General features: G+C 39.7%; 1 protein-coding gene across 2 annotated transcripts in view; it reads left to right on the forward strand.

Annotated features, from left to right (window-relative positions):
• Positions 1-2,092: 2,092 nt before the first annotated feature.
• Positions 2,093-14,304, forward strand: part of LOC113589170 (myosin-binding protein C, fast-type) — a 41,059-nt gene continuing 28,847 nt past the window's right edge. The window contains exons 1-3 of one of the 2 annotated variants that reach the window (XM_081696255.1): positions 2,093-2,110; positions 2,352-2,500; positions 12,817-12,839. In XM_081696255.1, the coding sequence (XP_081552381.1) occupies positions 2,105-2,110; positions 2,352-2,500; positions 12,817-12,839 (178 nt within the window). In that variant the 5' untranslated portion in view covers positions 2,093-2,104. Of the gene's footprint in view, positions 2,111-2,351; positions 2,502-12,816; positions 12,840-14,304 lie in introns of those variants that run through there. The other variant, XM_035530929.2, reaches the window with a different exon arrangement.

Consider the following 14,304-nt stretch of genomic DNA (forward strand, 5'->3'; position numbering starts at 1 on the left):
ACTATAGTTACCAAGGGTATAAACCCTAGTTTTGTCACTATAGATACTAAGGGTATAATCCCTAGTTTTGTCACTATAGCTACTAAGGGTATAATCCCTCGTTTTATAGCTACTAAGGGTATCATCCCTAGTTTTGTCACTATAGCTACTAAGGGTACTTTATCACTGCAGTTGCAGAAACTCTTCCCAGCTCTCACATGCTGGAGATAGACAAGACGTTTTGAAAGGCTGTGACTTAATCCTTGCCTGCAGTATCATAGAAGCACAGCAGGGGGCACTGTGGACTGAGCCGAGCAAACACAGCACAACTGAAACGTCCACAAGTGTGGAGAGAAATAAGAGAGTAGAATGTACATTTAAATGGGTTAGTTCATAATGTTCAAGTAAACTTAATGCAAGTAAAATGCCTTTAACTTTATGTGGTTACAACCATAAACTATACAATTTTAATGAATCAGACAGTTGGCGAGATGCAGTAATTATGGAATTAAACTAGTTTTGCACTTCAGAACTTCTGTAAGAAATGCATTTTGTGATTTTAGTAAAACATGCTGTATTTAGAAAGAGTTTACTAATGTGTACTGAGCCTCTCACTCTCTGTGGCTATAGCCTGCAAAGACGCACTGATAGAAGATAATCCCACTGAGAGCCCCCCCCTCTCTCTCTCATTCTCTCTCTCTCTCTCTCTCTCTCTCTCTCTCTCTCTCTCTCCCTCTCTCTCTCATTCTCTCTCTCTCTCTCTCTCTCTCTCTCTCTCTCTCTCTCTCTCTCTCTCTCTCTCTCTCTCTCTACCCCCCACCCCCACCCCCAAATAGTTACCTCTGCTCTCTAACCTAAAGCTCTAAATTCAGGTTTAAGAGTGTGTCTTCTTACACTCATAGCCTGGTGACAGTGATACTTTAACGCTCCACCCAAACTATAACATATGTAGTACTGCAGATAGACAACAGCAACAAAAACAACAACAAATACATCAAACACAGATGTTCTTCATTTTTGTACTAAACGTGTTTCTGATTAATATTTATTGTAGGCTAGCCTTCTTAGACAGTGTGGCGGTTTACTGAGCATCAACTCAGCCTGTAGGAACTTTCTATCCTGTTCTACATTATACAATTAAGTTCATTTTTATAAATGCAAGCCAAAACTTTAAAAGACCACTTTAAATGTCCATAATCTCTGAGTGGAAGCAGATGAAAACCCAATTAAGGTATAAGTAGGTGTTAATGGATCTATATCGCTCATACTGACACATCCACCACAGTACCCACTAGATTAACTGCTTTTAAATCTGTCAGTAGAAGATAATAATGTTCTCAGTACTGACATATAAATGACATAATCCAGTGCTCTGAATGACATATAAACGACATAATCCAGTGTTCTGAATGACATATAAACGACATAATCCAGTGCTCTGAATGACATATAAACGACATAATCCAGTGCTCTGAATGACATATAAACAACATAATCCAGTGCTCTGAATGACATATAAATGACATAATACAGTGCTCTGAATGACATATAAATGACATAAACCAGTGCTCTGAATGACATATAAACGACATAATCCAGTGCTCTGAATGACATATAAACGACATAATCCAGTGCTCTGAATGACATATAAATGACATAATCCAGTGCTCTGAATGACATATAAATGACATAAACCAGTGCTCTGAATGACATATAAACGACATAATCCAGTGCTCTGAATGACATATAAACGACATAAACCAGTCCTCTGAACTGGCCCTCATGGCACTATGCTCTGACCTCATTTGGCACTAAAGGATTTTCTACAGAATTCATTGCAGCTACAGCTGTAAATCAACTATGTCAATGAGTGTGATATTATCTGTGGTTTCTACACTGAGAGGTTGCCTTTCCTGGAAAACACCCAGTGAGCTATTTGGGATGGAGCTCCTGGCTCTAGGAAGCTCAGGACTCAGGACTCAGGATGCCCAAGAGGCAATATATATATATATATATATATATATATATATATATATATATATATAAGAACCAGCCAGAGCTTCCAGTCACACACTGAGGGTTTGGATGGGAGCCCCCCTGGCTGGCCAGCACAGCACAGCACTGAATGATGGTAATTTTCCAGAGATTGTAAAGGTGATAGAAGTTTGAAGTGTAAAATAACACATCCTGAGGCTAAGAGCTAAATGATATTGTGTAAAGTCAAACTAGGACTCTTAGACCACTAACACCACGCCATGTCCGTTACACTCTCCCTTCCTCCCTCCTTCTCTATTTCTCTTTTGCTTTCTCTCCCTTCCTCCCTTCCTCCCTCCCTCCCTCTCTTCCTAAATATTCTTTTTGGACTCCACGAGGGGTTTCAGGTGTCACCCCATCAGGCTTCCCAGTACGTCTCTGGAATGACAGTGAGAGTAAGAAATAAAAAGGCAGGAGTGACAGAAACTGGCAGTCAAGTGAAGACACGCAAGAAACAGCCGTCATCATGCCTGAGCCCTCAAAAAAAGGTATCTGCTTTTACCCTTTTCTAAGTTATTATTATTATTGTTATTAGTATTTTTGTTGTTGCTGCTATCATTAGTAGTTGTTATAAACACAAGTAGAATCTCTGTAGTAATATGTAGAGCTGCTTTGGCAAGTCGAGCAGGGTTGTGCAGGTTCTCCCTGGTTGTGTGTGTGTGAAATACTGCAGACTCAAAAGACTTATGCATATACCTAGGAACAGAACTTTACACACACTACAGGGCTTTATACATATTTTTCTGTGTGTGTGTGTGTGTGTGTGTGCTGGCCATTCTCAGAGTGAAGCTCTGTGACATGTTGAATGTGATTAAACTCTTTGACATACATGTAGTTTCTATATATTAATATTTAAGACAATAACATTCTATAAATGGGTGTGTGCTAACATCTGTAACCTTAGTACTGAAAACAGTTCCAGAGAGAAGAGGAGAGGAGAGGAGAGGAGAGGAGAAGGGAGGAGAGGAGAGGAGTGGAGAGGGGAGAGGAGAGGAGCGGAGAGGGGAGGGGAGGAGAGAGGAGCAAAAGAGGACAGAGAGACAGAAAAGGTAAAGACAGTCAGACAGATCATTAAACAGGATGATGAAGTGCAGGACAGGTGGTTAACTTGCCAGACTAACAGTTTTCATAGAATAGTGTCTCTCTCTCTCTCTCTCTCTCTCTCTCTCTCTCGCTCTCTCTCTCTCTCTCTCACACACACACACACACACACACACACACAAACACACACACACACACACACACACACACACACACACACACACACAAAACAAGGATTTGAGAATGAGAATTAAACATCTGAATGAGATAATAATTTAGTCCATTATTGGATGGTTTACAGTTTAGGGTTTAGGGATTAGGGATTAGGGTTAACCCTACATTAGCTCCCTGCAGTAAATGTAGGCCAGTTGGAGCCTTTACCATCAACATTAACTCTTTCAGGTACTGATCTTAAAAGAAAAGGTGTATCTACCCTCCCCCTACCGTTAGTCTGTGACCTCCGAACCTACAGAAGTGGAACCCACTCTCCCCCTACCATTAGTTCACATTAGTTTATCATAATAATTAAACAGGAAGTGACTGATCACATTCACAAAAACCACAGTGACCACGGTGCAGTTAACATTTCTAACCATTCTACCAATTTAAAATTTTAAAATAACTTTGTTTATTGGGTTGTCACATCTTATTAGTAAAAACTCTTTATATCTGCATTTTTCAAAACTCTAAGAACTTTCTGCGACAATGCAGCATTAAATTGTTGATTTACTGCATGGGTATGTAGGGGTGAGGCAAGAGAGTGTTTCAAATATGACCCTTCCTCCCAGCTGCCTCCTAGACATCTTGACCTCCCTAAATTACCACACAGAGGAAACATGAACTGGTGTGGGGGGGTGTCATATCACTTTGTAAACGCTTTAGTCTTAAGTGTCTGTAACAGTGCTTCTTCCTGAGCTCATACTGAACCCCAAATCCTGGTGCAGAGATCTAAACCCACACCGAACCCTTAATCCTGCCACAGAGATCTAAACCCACATCAAGCCCTTAATCCTGCCACAGAGATCTAAAACCACACCAAACCCTTAAATCCTGACTCAGAGAACTAAGACCACACCAAACCCTTAATCCTGGCACAGAAATGTAAGACTACACCAAACCCTTAATCCTGGCACAGAGATTTAAGACCATACCAAACCCTTAATCCTGGCACAGAGATCCAAGGCCACACCAAACCCTTAATTCTGGCACAGAGATCTAAACCCACACTGAACCCTTAATCCTGACTCAGAGATCTAAGACCACACCGAACCCGTAATAATGCCACAGAGATCTAAACTCACACAGAACCCTTACACATACTAGAGACAGTACATGCTACAGATTACAAACTAGGGACTATATATGATAGAGACTATATATACTACAGACTATACATACTGGACTATAAATACTATATATATATATATATATATATATATATAGTTGAAAGTACATACTAGAGACTAGATACTATATATACTAGATACTGTATATACTAGAGAATACACATACTAGACACTGTACATACTAGATACTGTACACTCTACAGACCTTACACACTATAGACTAGAGTCTAAGATACCATTGAACTAGGACACTGTTAGATACAGGAGTCAATGCTGATACCTCAAAATAATTACAACATGAGCAACAAGTGCAGTACTAGAATGTTTTAATGACCCAATAGTAGTAGAATACGAGAGTTCAGACCTTTTAAAGGTTGAGCTCTAAACTTTCCACATGGGTTTGGGCTGTGGTTCTCTTATGGATGGTAGCCTATTCTGAAATTTGTTTAATGCATTTTCAAATTTGCTAATGCTATAATTCAGCAGTATTCAAATGATCATATACTGAAAAAATGTAGAAATAAGAATTCTTTTAAAGGGAAATTGTAAAGGTGACAATGTATTGTTTTGTTACATACAGAATAAAATTCTATTTACACACAAACATAATTTATAAACATTATATATGAATATATGAGTTAAACATTGCTTGGGCACTGGATGTTTGGGGAGAACCAATCATTGCTCACATTCATTCAAATCAACCAATCATCTTGCAGCTCCACAAGAGGGCCGAGCAAAGCAGCTAGACCCAGTGTGCAGCAATAGTAATATTTCCATCTGAGTCAAATTAAAATAGTAGGAACTTTGGCTAAAAGGAGCTAAAAATGTAAGGAAAAACAGAAGTAAAGGTAATTTTTTAAAAGGTAAAACCACCCAATGCCCTTGTCAATAAAATACAAGAACATTTCAAATTGCATCTGCTCACTGATCTGCAAACAGTGAGCAGGGTTGATGAGTTTATTGCTGCAGTTCACCTTATTAAGCTCAGTTCATCTCCAGGTTTAGTCAGTGTAAACCACCACATTAATTAAGCTACACTCTGGCCCAGTCAGGCAGAGAAAAATAAAATAAATACTATGTTCATTAGCATATCTGGATACCTGGCCTGAGTTGTTTTAATGCAAATCAGGGTGTTATCACTGATGCGCTAAGATAATACCACTCAGCAGGCCTCTGGGAAGAAATGTTTACAGTCACATAAAGTTCAGGAGCCACACTGCTGGAGGCAGCCTGGAGGAACTTTAAAAGTTTTTATTATAATTTTCCTTATTTCTGATCCCCAGCCCCGGGTTTACAGAACAGCTCCTGTTATCTTCACTCTGTGAAGATGAGGCGTCTCTGTGTCACTGTAGTCAAAAAGTCTTTACTTAGGGCAACGTTTCAGGAGATGTGGGTTAGATGTCTGAAGGCCTAGTGGGGTATGTTAGAGTTTAGGTGTCTGATCGTGTGTGTGTGTGTGTGTGTGTGTGTGGGTGTGTGTGTGTGTGTGTGGGTGTGTATGTGTAAGGATGTATGATTCTTATTGCCCCTCCAGGATTATAAATACACCCCCCCAGTGACCTCTGGCCTTTCTCCTCACACAGAAATGATCTGCTCCCCCCGTCACTCCCATGAAAGGCTATTACACAAGTATATATTAATGACAGAGAGAGTAGAGAAGACAGCCAAAGACAGAGAAAAAGAGCAGGAGAGAGAGAGAGAGAGAGAGAGAGAGAGAGAGAGAGAGAGAGAGAGAGAGAGAGACTATGGAGGATGAACTTGTAATAAATAAAGATGAGAAAAAGTAATAAAAAGGAATGGACTGGAGCATTACAGAGTGAACAGGCAGAGACGTCTTCGCTAAAGGGAAATATCTGCTAGTGGTGACATTCTTCTCCTCCTGATGAGCAGATACAATGGCAGTGAAATATCACTCTTCTCTGTTCCATCTGTCTTTGTTTGCTCATCCACACAGTTCAACCTCCAGTCCCATTTCCATGACCATATCTAGCATAAAAATGCCAGGATGCCCACACTTCTGCAGCAGTGTATCCTCTCATCAACATATCAGAATAAACCCAGTGCTTCACAGACACACACACACACACACACACACACCCACCCACACACACACACACACACACACACACACACACACACTCACACTCACACACACATATCCACCCACACTCCCCCCACCCACACTCACACATGCATCTGAGTGTTTCTGCAGATGTTCCTCGCTTATCAGGTGACTCTGGATGCAGATGGAGGTCTGAGAATAGTGGCTTTATGATGATGTCATCCTGCTCTAGGGTGATCTTATGGACTGCAGCCTGAAAATACACTCAGTGCATCTCTGCCATCTGCATTCTATTTTATAATAATAATAATAATAACATCAATAATAACAATAATATTGAATTATTATTTGTGACTTATATAGTACATTCTACTTTGACTAGAAAACCTCAAAGTACTTTACATAGACAACTCTAAAAAAGTCTACATTTATTATTTATTTTTTATTCTAACTTAATAGATAGATAGATAGATAGATAGATAGATAGATAGATAGATAGATAGATAGATAGATAGATAGATAGATAGATAGATAGATAGATAGATAGATAGATAGATAGATAGATAGATAGACAGGAAGACAGGCAGGCAGACAGACAGACAGACAGACAGACAGACTTTATTCATCCTAAAGAAAATGTTGCAGTGTCAGTGCCTCTATGTTCTTTAGATATCAAAAAAAAATGTTTGAAGTCAGTGTAGACCTCAGTTAAACAGGGGTGAGATACTCTGGGCTCTTAAACAGGGGTGAGATACTCTTTGCTCTTAAACAGGGGTGATATACTCTGAGCTGTTAAACAGCGGTGAGATACTCTGGGCTCTTAAACAGGGGTGAGATACTCTGGGCTCTTAAACAGGGGTGAGATACTCTTTGCTCTTAAACAGGGGTGATATGCTCTGGGCTCTTAAACAGGGGTGATATACTCTGAGCTGTTAAACAGAGGTGAGATACTCTGGGCTCTTAAACAGGGGTGAGATACTCTGAGCTGTTAAACAGGGGTGAGATACTCTGAGATCTTAAGCAGGGGTAGGATACTCTTTGCTCTTAAACAGGGGTGATATGTCCTGGGCTCTTTTCTAAACTGAAAGAAATGCTGAAACTACTGATTCAGAATCATGTATCATGGAATCACAGATTAATAATATAGAGATGTTACTAATATTGCCCTATAATCACAGAAAGTGGCTGTATATAAATTAACATGAAGGGACCTAAAACAGAACCCTGTGGAACATCATGTTATACTGTTATGCTCTAGAAATCTTTGTTTTCACTAACAAATTAGTAGCAGCCTGACATATATTGATAAAGGATATTAACAAAGGAATTCACATGACTCATTTCAGCCCACAAAGTGTCACACATCCTAATGTCACCAAACATCTGTGTCAATTGAGAAATTTGTTAAGTCATCTTGACATTACGTTGACAAAAGTAGTTTTATGACAACTTATGCTTGTTGGAATAAGCATTTATAAATGTTTCTGTAGATTTCAGTCAGTTATGAAGGGTGGCATGTAGCCTTCTAAACCACAGTCTTCAGTAAAATGTTACCAATTGATTTAAATACAGGGAGGTTAATTCAGTGTGGACTGTTGGTGTATAACATCCATATGGAACTGGTGGCACTAAGCACACATTAATGCTGTCAGTGGAGCTGGGTACAGCCTCAATCACCAGGGAGGCCAGTGTGGATAAATGTCTAAAGAGGTTTTGTATGTGGCTGATTGAAAAGTGATCTTAACCCTGCCTGGGATGGCAGATCTCACTGTTAAGCCTTCGGGAGGTGTCATGGGCTTTATTCAGTAAACACAGATGAAGGGAGGCACCCACCTGATGACCCCTGTGAAGGGATCACCATGTTCTGGTTTCTTGTCTGTAGTGAGTGTGCTGGGTCCTGTGTGAAGCTCACAGTGGTGCTGTGTTTATGGACAGTTGTCTGGTAGGGGCTTGCAGAGACGCATCGCTGCTCAGGGTTGCCTTGGAGAGAGTCTATCAGAACTCATGTCTGTCAAAACGCACGTCTATCAGGTTTATGACAACCACTAAAGTAGACTGGGGCATGATGACATGATGAAACTCAAATAAACTTACAGACATTTCTTAGTGTTGTGTAGTTCAGGAGTGATGGATGGGAGGATTTATATGTACTGTATTATAACTCAGGTGGCTATAACATTACTTTCAGAGCCTGGCCACTTTATTTATAAAGCACTTTTCAATATAGTTCCCAAATATCTCAATATCATTTCCAATATAACTCCCAATGTAAGTGCTTTACTTAGAGAGGTTTAAAAATTTACATTTTACAATAACAACCGTAACATTTTATATCAAGCGATTTATATCAAGCCATTTTAAACAAACTTAGAATCTGGATGAGCTTTGTAAGAAATATTTCCTAACCTCCTCATAGGGCTTTCCAGAGGCCTTCTGCACAGGATGGGCTGTAAAGCTTCAAGAAATTGTCAAGATAAACTGGGCTGTCATTAAGTCATTAAGAGCTTTAAACAACATAGCTAAGACATTAACTGTAATATCTAAGACTGTTCAGTGTGGAGCTCAATAGGAGCAGATGGCAGTAATATTCTCTCATTTCTGTTGCTGATATGGACATAATTGGCCTATTCTTAATTAGGTGAAGCTCATTAAATAGTGCAGCACCATAGTGGAGTCAATCTAAATGTGAACTATATGTTAACAAATGTTTGTGTTCTGCTGAGTTTGCACAAACAGAAAATAGTTTGTGTTTACAGTGTTGTGTTCAAAGCATTACACTGGAATAACACTGGCATTACACTGTAATAACTCCATTTGGTCCAGTGAGAAACCCTTATTCCATTTTATTTTTTATTCCCATTCAGGTAAATATTCAGGTAAAATACGACTGGAATAATACTGTACTGAAGTGTCTATTACAGCAAAGTGCCTAACATAGCAACACTGGAAATATTTTCTTACGCCTCTCCAGAGATGATAAAAGAAAACCGACAAATTTGTGTGTGTGTGTGTGTGTGTGTGTGTGTGTGTGTGTGTGTGTGTGTGTGTGTGTTGCTGTAAAGGGCAGAACTCTGGTATGGAGTCACGCTGAGATCAGGAGCTTATGTGAGCTCACCACCCCCAATAGGGTCTGCCTCTGAATACAGCCCTGCATACACTTATACACCAGGGAGTGAGAGGAACCCAATCAGACTCTTCCTTATACAGTGAGAAGCAACTCACTAATAGAGTGAGAGGACTTAAGCTAATACACAGCACATAAGCAAGCAGAGAACTTCCCCTGGAATGGCACGTCATTAGCGCCAGGGTGAGCACTTTCTTGCTGCTGCTGGGAGAGAGATTTGCAGTGATTAGTATGTGATTACCAAGAATAAGTGACAGATTTGCATCTAAAATATCTGAGTGGAATATGGGTTTGTGTGTGTGTGTGTGTGTGAGTGAGTGTGTGTGTGTGTACGTTGAAGCGCTGTATTGAAAAGAAACCTCACCTGTCATAACTGCTGCCATAAATGTAGGAAAGTCGATTATGGAAATGGTAACAGAACTCTGCTGCTTGTCTCAGGCACAGCCACAGAATGCATGTAAGTGGTCGGACTTGGTACGATTCAGTAGCAGCTATAATGGGCAGCCTGTATAATTGGAGAAGACGCTGTTATTTGTGTCCTTAAGGTGTAACTTACTGTGGGCAGAAGTTAAAAGTGCATAATATAAACAAGTATTTGAAGCATTGTATCTTACATGTTAATCCAGAAAAAATATTTTGTGTGTGTATGTGAGAGAGAGAGAGAGAGAGAGAGAGAGAGAGAGAGAGAGAGAGAGAGAGAGAGAGAGAGAGAGAGAAAATAACAAAGAAAGAGGAAACTTTATTTAAACAGGCACAAGGGAAAATGCACTGGAACACATTACCGTGTGTGTATGTATGTGTGTGTGTGTGTGTGTGTGTGCGCGTGTGTGTGTGTGTGTGAACACGTTACCATTTATAAGCAATGGGGTGAAAGGGCACGAACCTGGGAATGTGCAGTCTGCACCTGTGTGTGTGTGTAATTTGTCTTTAAGTTAATATTTTTCATGATAAAACATGCATGACACCATGTAGTCAGTCAGATCACATAAGGATGATCATAACAGCACCCCCCCCCCGAAACCAAATATTACTCAGAATAAGCTCCCCGAAACACATCTAACATCCCCAAAACCAGTTATCACCACAGCAAACAGCCAAAATACTGAAGACATATCCCAACCTGACATCATCTGTTTGACCTGCTGTTCTTCGACTTTACATCCATCACCTCACTAAAAAACAGACTTAAGAAGAGCTTCTAGCCCAGGGCCATGTGAGAACTGAACACTGCCAAACACTGAGGCTGGCAGTTTGAGACCTGGGTGCTTGTTTGCACAACAGTATTTACAGTTATATTTTAGAAACAGATTTTATAAAATCTTTAAACATTCCTAATTGCACTATGATTGTTCATTCATGAATATGTATGTGTGTGTGTGTGTGTGTGTGTGTGTGTGTGTGTGTGTGTGTGTAATTTTTACTACATGCTTTAACTCTTTTCTGTTTAACCACTCTGTGAGTGTATTATAAAGATTGCTACCCAGTTTCATTGTACTTCTCCTGAACTCATCTAAAGAACTCAAAATCCAGGTCTCACCCAACCAAACTAAAGACCCAGAATTAAGACCTCCCAACCCTAACCACATCAGGGGCATTTAATTAGGGTTAGGTTATGGGTAAACTCAGTTAAAGGGTTAGGGGTAAACACAGATAAAGAGTTAGGGGTAAACTCAGATAAATGGTTCGAATTAAAGGATTAGGGTTAAACTCGTTAGGTAGGATTATGTATATTTTGGGTTAAACCCATTAAATGATAAATGAGTAAGATTAGATAGAATTAGGTAAAGTCAGATAAAGGCTTCTAAACAACCCATTAAAAGGGAAACTGACAGAGACTGGTGTATGACAGCGGCTGGAGATTTGCTGATAGATGAGTTCTTTTTGCCCTCTGCTGCCCTGCCCCAGTTACCACTATGGAGAGGAAAAGATTCCAACCTTAAGGTCACTCTCTCCTCCTGCTGGGTTAGGTTACGCTCTCACTCTCTGTCACTTTCTCTCTGATGGTGATCTGGTGTCAGGTTAAGGAATTAGGGTGCGTGAGGGTCAGTTACCCACTGAATCAGACAGAATGCAACTATATTTAACCTTCACCCAAAGGGGACACCATTAAGGTGTCTGTTGAACCTAAATAGGCACCAAAATTATGCTATTTGTAAAAGTTCAAAATGATTAAGAAAATGCCTCATGCGTAGTGTTCCGGTCTATAGCAGAGCTGCAGTAGCTGCCGCACTCCAATGGTCATCTATGCAGACAAGCCTCCAGAAACCAGTTCATTATTTGTAAAATCATAACTTATAGTTTTATGTTTAGTAAATAATTTCTGGTAATTTTCATTTTTGTTTTCACTCCTTAAAGTACAGACAGCTGAAAATGTGCAAAGATTCCATCATTCTGTTTAGGATAAACACAGTTTTTATCTTAAACACACTTTTTAGCTTAAACACACTTTCAAATAAAATATCAATTTATTTATATAGCACTTTTTACAACAGATATTGTCACAAAGCAGCTTTGCAAATATCCAAGTCCAAGCCCCCAGTCAGCAAGCCAAGGGTGACAGTGGCAAGGAAAAGCTCCCTAGAGCACGAGGAAGAAACCTGGAGAGGAACCAAGACTCAAAGGGGCGCCTAACCTCCTCTGGCTGACAAAAGTCCCCACAATAATAACAAATAAAAGATCAAAATTAATTAAAAAATAAGCGATTAATGTCTAGACCAATTTTCTAGCGGTCCTATTCTTGTCCCGATGGTGTGCATGTGTCTGAGACCCATCCCGCAAGATATTGTCCATTAAGGGCAACGGAGAAGTAATTTGGCTAGATGGCTACTGTCCATGGAATCATGAGGCACATTTTCAAGAGTCATTTAGAATACGTCTGATACGTGAAACACGTCTGATACATGAAACACGTCTACTTCTCGTGACCAAAAATTGTTGTCTTTCATATGTCCAGTATTAACAGAATCACAGCACTGTAACCTCAAAAACATTTCAGTAGCAGGGAACTTCTTTAGCTTTACCTCAATGTGTGATTCTTTATATATTTACCTTTAGCTAAACTTCTTTACCTTTAGCTAAATGTGTGATTCTTTATTTTCAGTCTTCATTTCACCTGGCCTACAGGGATAGAAACATTCTATTTATAATATTACTAAACACTTGATTATTGTTATTGTTATTGTATAATTATAATTATAATATTATTGTCATTATTGGTTCTCTATTTCAGCCCCAGAAGCACAACCGGAAGGTAAGCCTGTGTGTGTCTATTTGTGTGTGTGTGTGTGTGTGTGTGTGTGTGTGTGTGTGTGTGTGTGTGTGTGTGTGTGTGTGTATGTGTGTGTGCACGCGCGTGCGTATGCGTGTGTGAGTTTGTGTTCTGTGGATAATGCTAATACAGTATGTGTGAGTGGTCCAGCAAGTCCTCAAACTATACTGACAATTAGCCTAAGAGGTTCAGGGGTTACAGAGCCGTCATTAAGGCTCAGAGTTATTTTTGGTTAGGGTTGGAAGTTATATTGAAATTATATATATTAGATTATTTACTAGATGGGTTTGGGGACTAAGTTTAAAATAGGGGATTTGTTTAATTATGAGAAGAACTATTTCATGGAGAGATAAGGTTTGTTTAGGGTTTGGGGTAGGTGGAATGGTTAAGGTTAGTTAGGTAGGCAAGATTAGGTGTAGGGGTTAGGGGGACAGAATTAGGATTAGAGAGCCAGGGTTAGTATTAGGGTTCAGGAGGTTGGGTTAAGATTAGGTTTCAAGAGGCAGGGTTATGGATGAGGAAGCAGGATTAAATGTTAGTATTAAGAAGGCATGTTTATGTGTAGACATTAGGAAGTCAGGGTTACATGTAGAGATTACAAAGGCAGGGTTACATGTAGAGGTTAGGAAGGCATGGATTGGGGTGCTGTTGGTTGCTCCTACAACAATCCATTTTCTGGATTTTTGTTTGGAGGTATAGAAAAGTTTATATTTCAATATTCTGAATATAAAGTTTTTCAAATTGTCCTTTGATTTATCTTCACTAAAATAGGACTGTTGAAATACAGTCATTCTGTACTGAGTTAGAAGCATAATAGAATTGTGATTCTACAGCAACTGTTCCAGTTGCACTGGAACAGGTATTAGGGAAGAGGGTATAGGCATGTATACATCCTGATGTATTATTCCTGTAATATCATTATTTTAATCAGAAATAAACTATTTAAGAAGGAGGGTGGTTGGAGAGAGAGAGATAGGTGCAATCGAGGAGATTCTTTAATCTCCATGATAAAGGCAATAAAACAAGCACAGTGTTGAGATGGTTATAAGCAAAAAGAACAATAAATAAATAACCAAGAAACAATAAATCAAACATGGTGGCACGGGGTAACTGTGGGCTTTATTATCTCTGGAGGAGAGTATCTGTGGGACAAATAAGGTAGAGATGCTTGTGTGTTATCTGGTGAATTGGAGCAGGGCATGTACTGTGTATGTGTGTGTGTGTGTGTGTGTGTACGCGCGTGTGTGTCAGGCGGCGTGCCTGTCCTGCTGGTCAGTGTTTTTAGTGTGCCTGGGCCGTGTTCAAACGTGTGCCTGGGCCGTGTTCTGCGAGTGCAGCTCAGACCCATACAGTGACGTGAGCTATTAATGATATGTTAATATGGTAATGATTTGCAAAGATTAGCAAATGGCATTATATCTTCATATCCTCAACCCTTGCTGTGTAC

Source organism: Electrophorus electricus, chromosome 14 (assembly GCF_041902795.1).
Source record: "Electrophorus electricus isolate QZ-2024a chromosome 14, ASM4190279v1, whole genome shotgun sequence".
In the NCBI taxonomy this organism is placed as follows: domain Eukaryota; kingdom Metazoa; phylum Chordata; class Actinopteri; order Gymnotiformes; family Gymnotidae; genus Electrophorus; species Electrophorus electricus.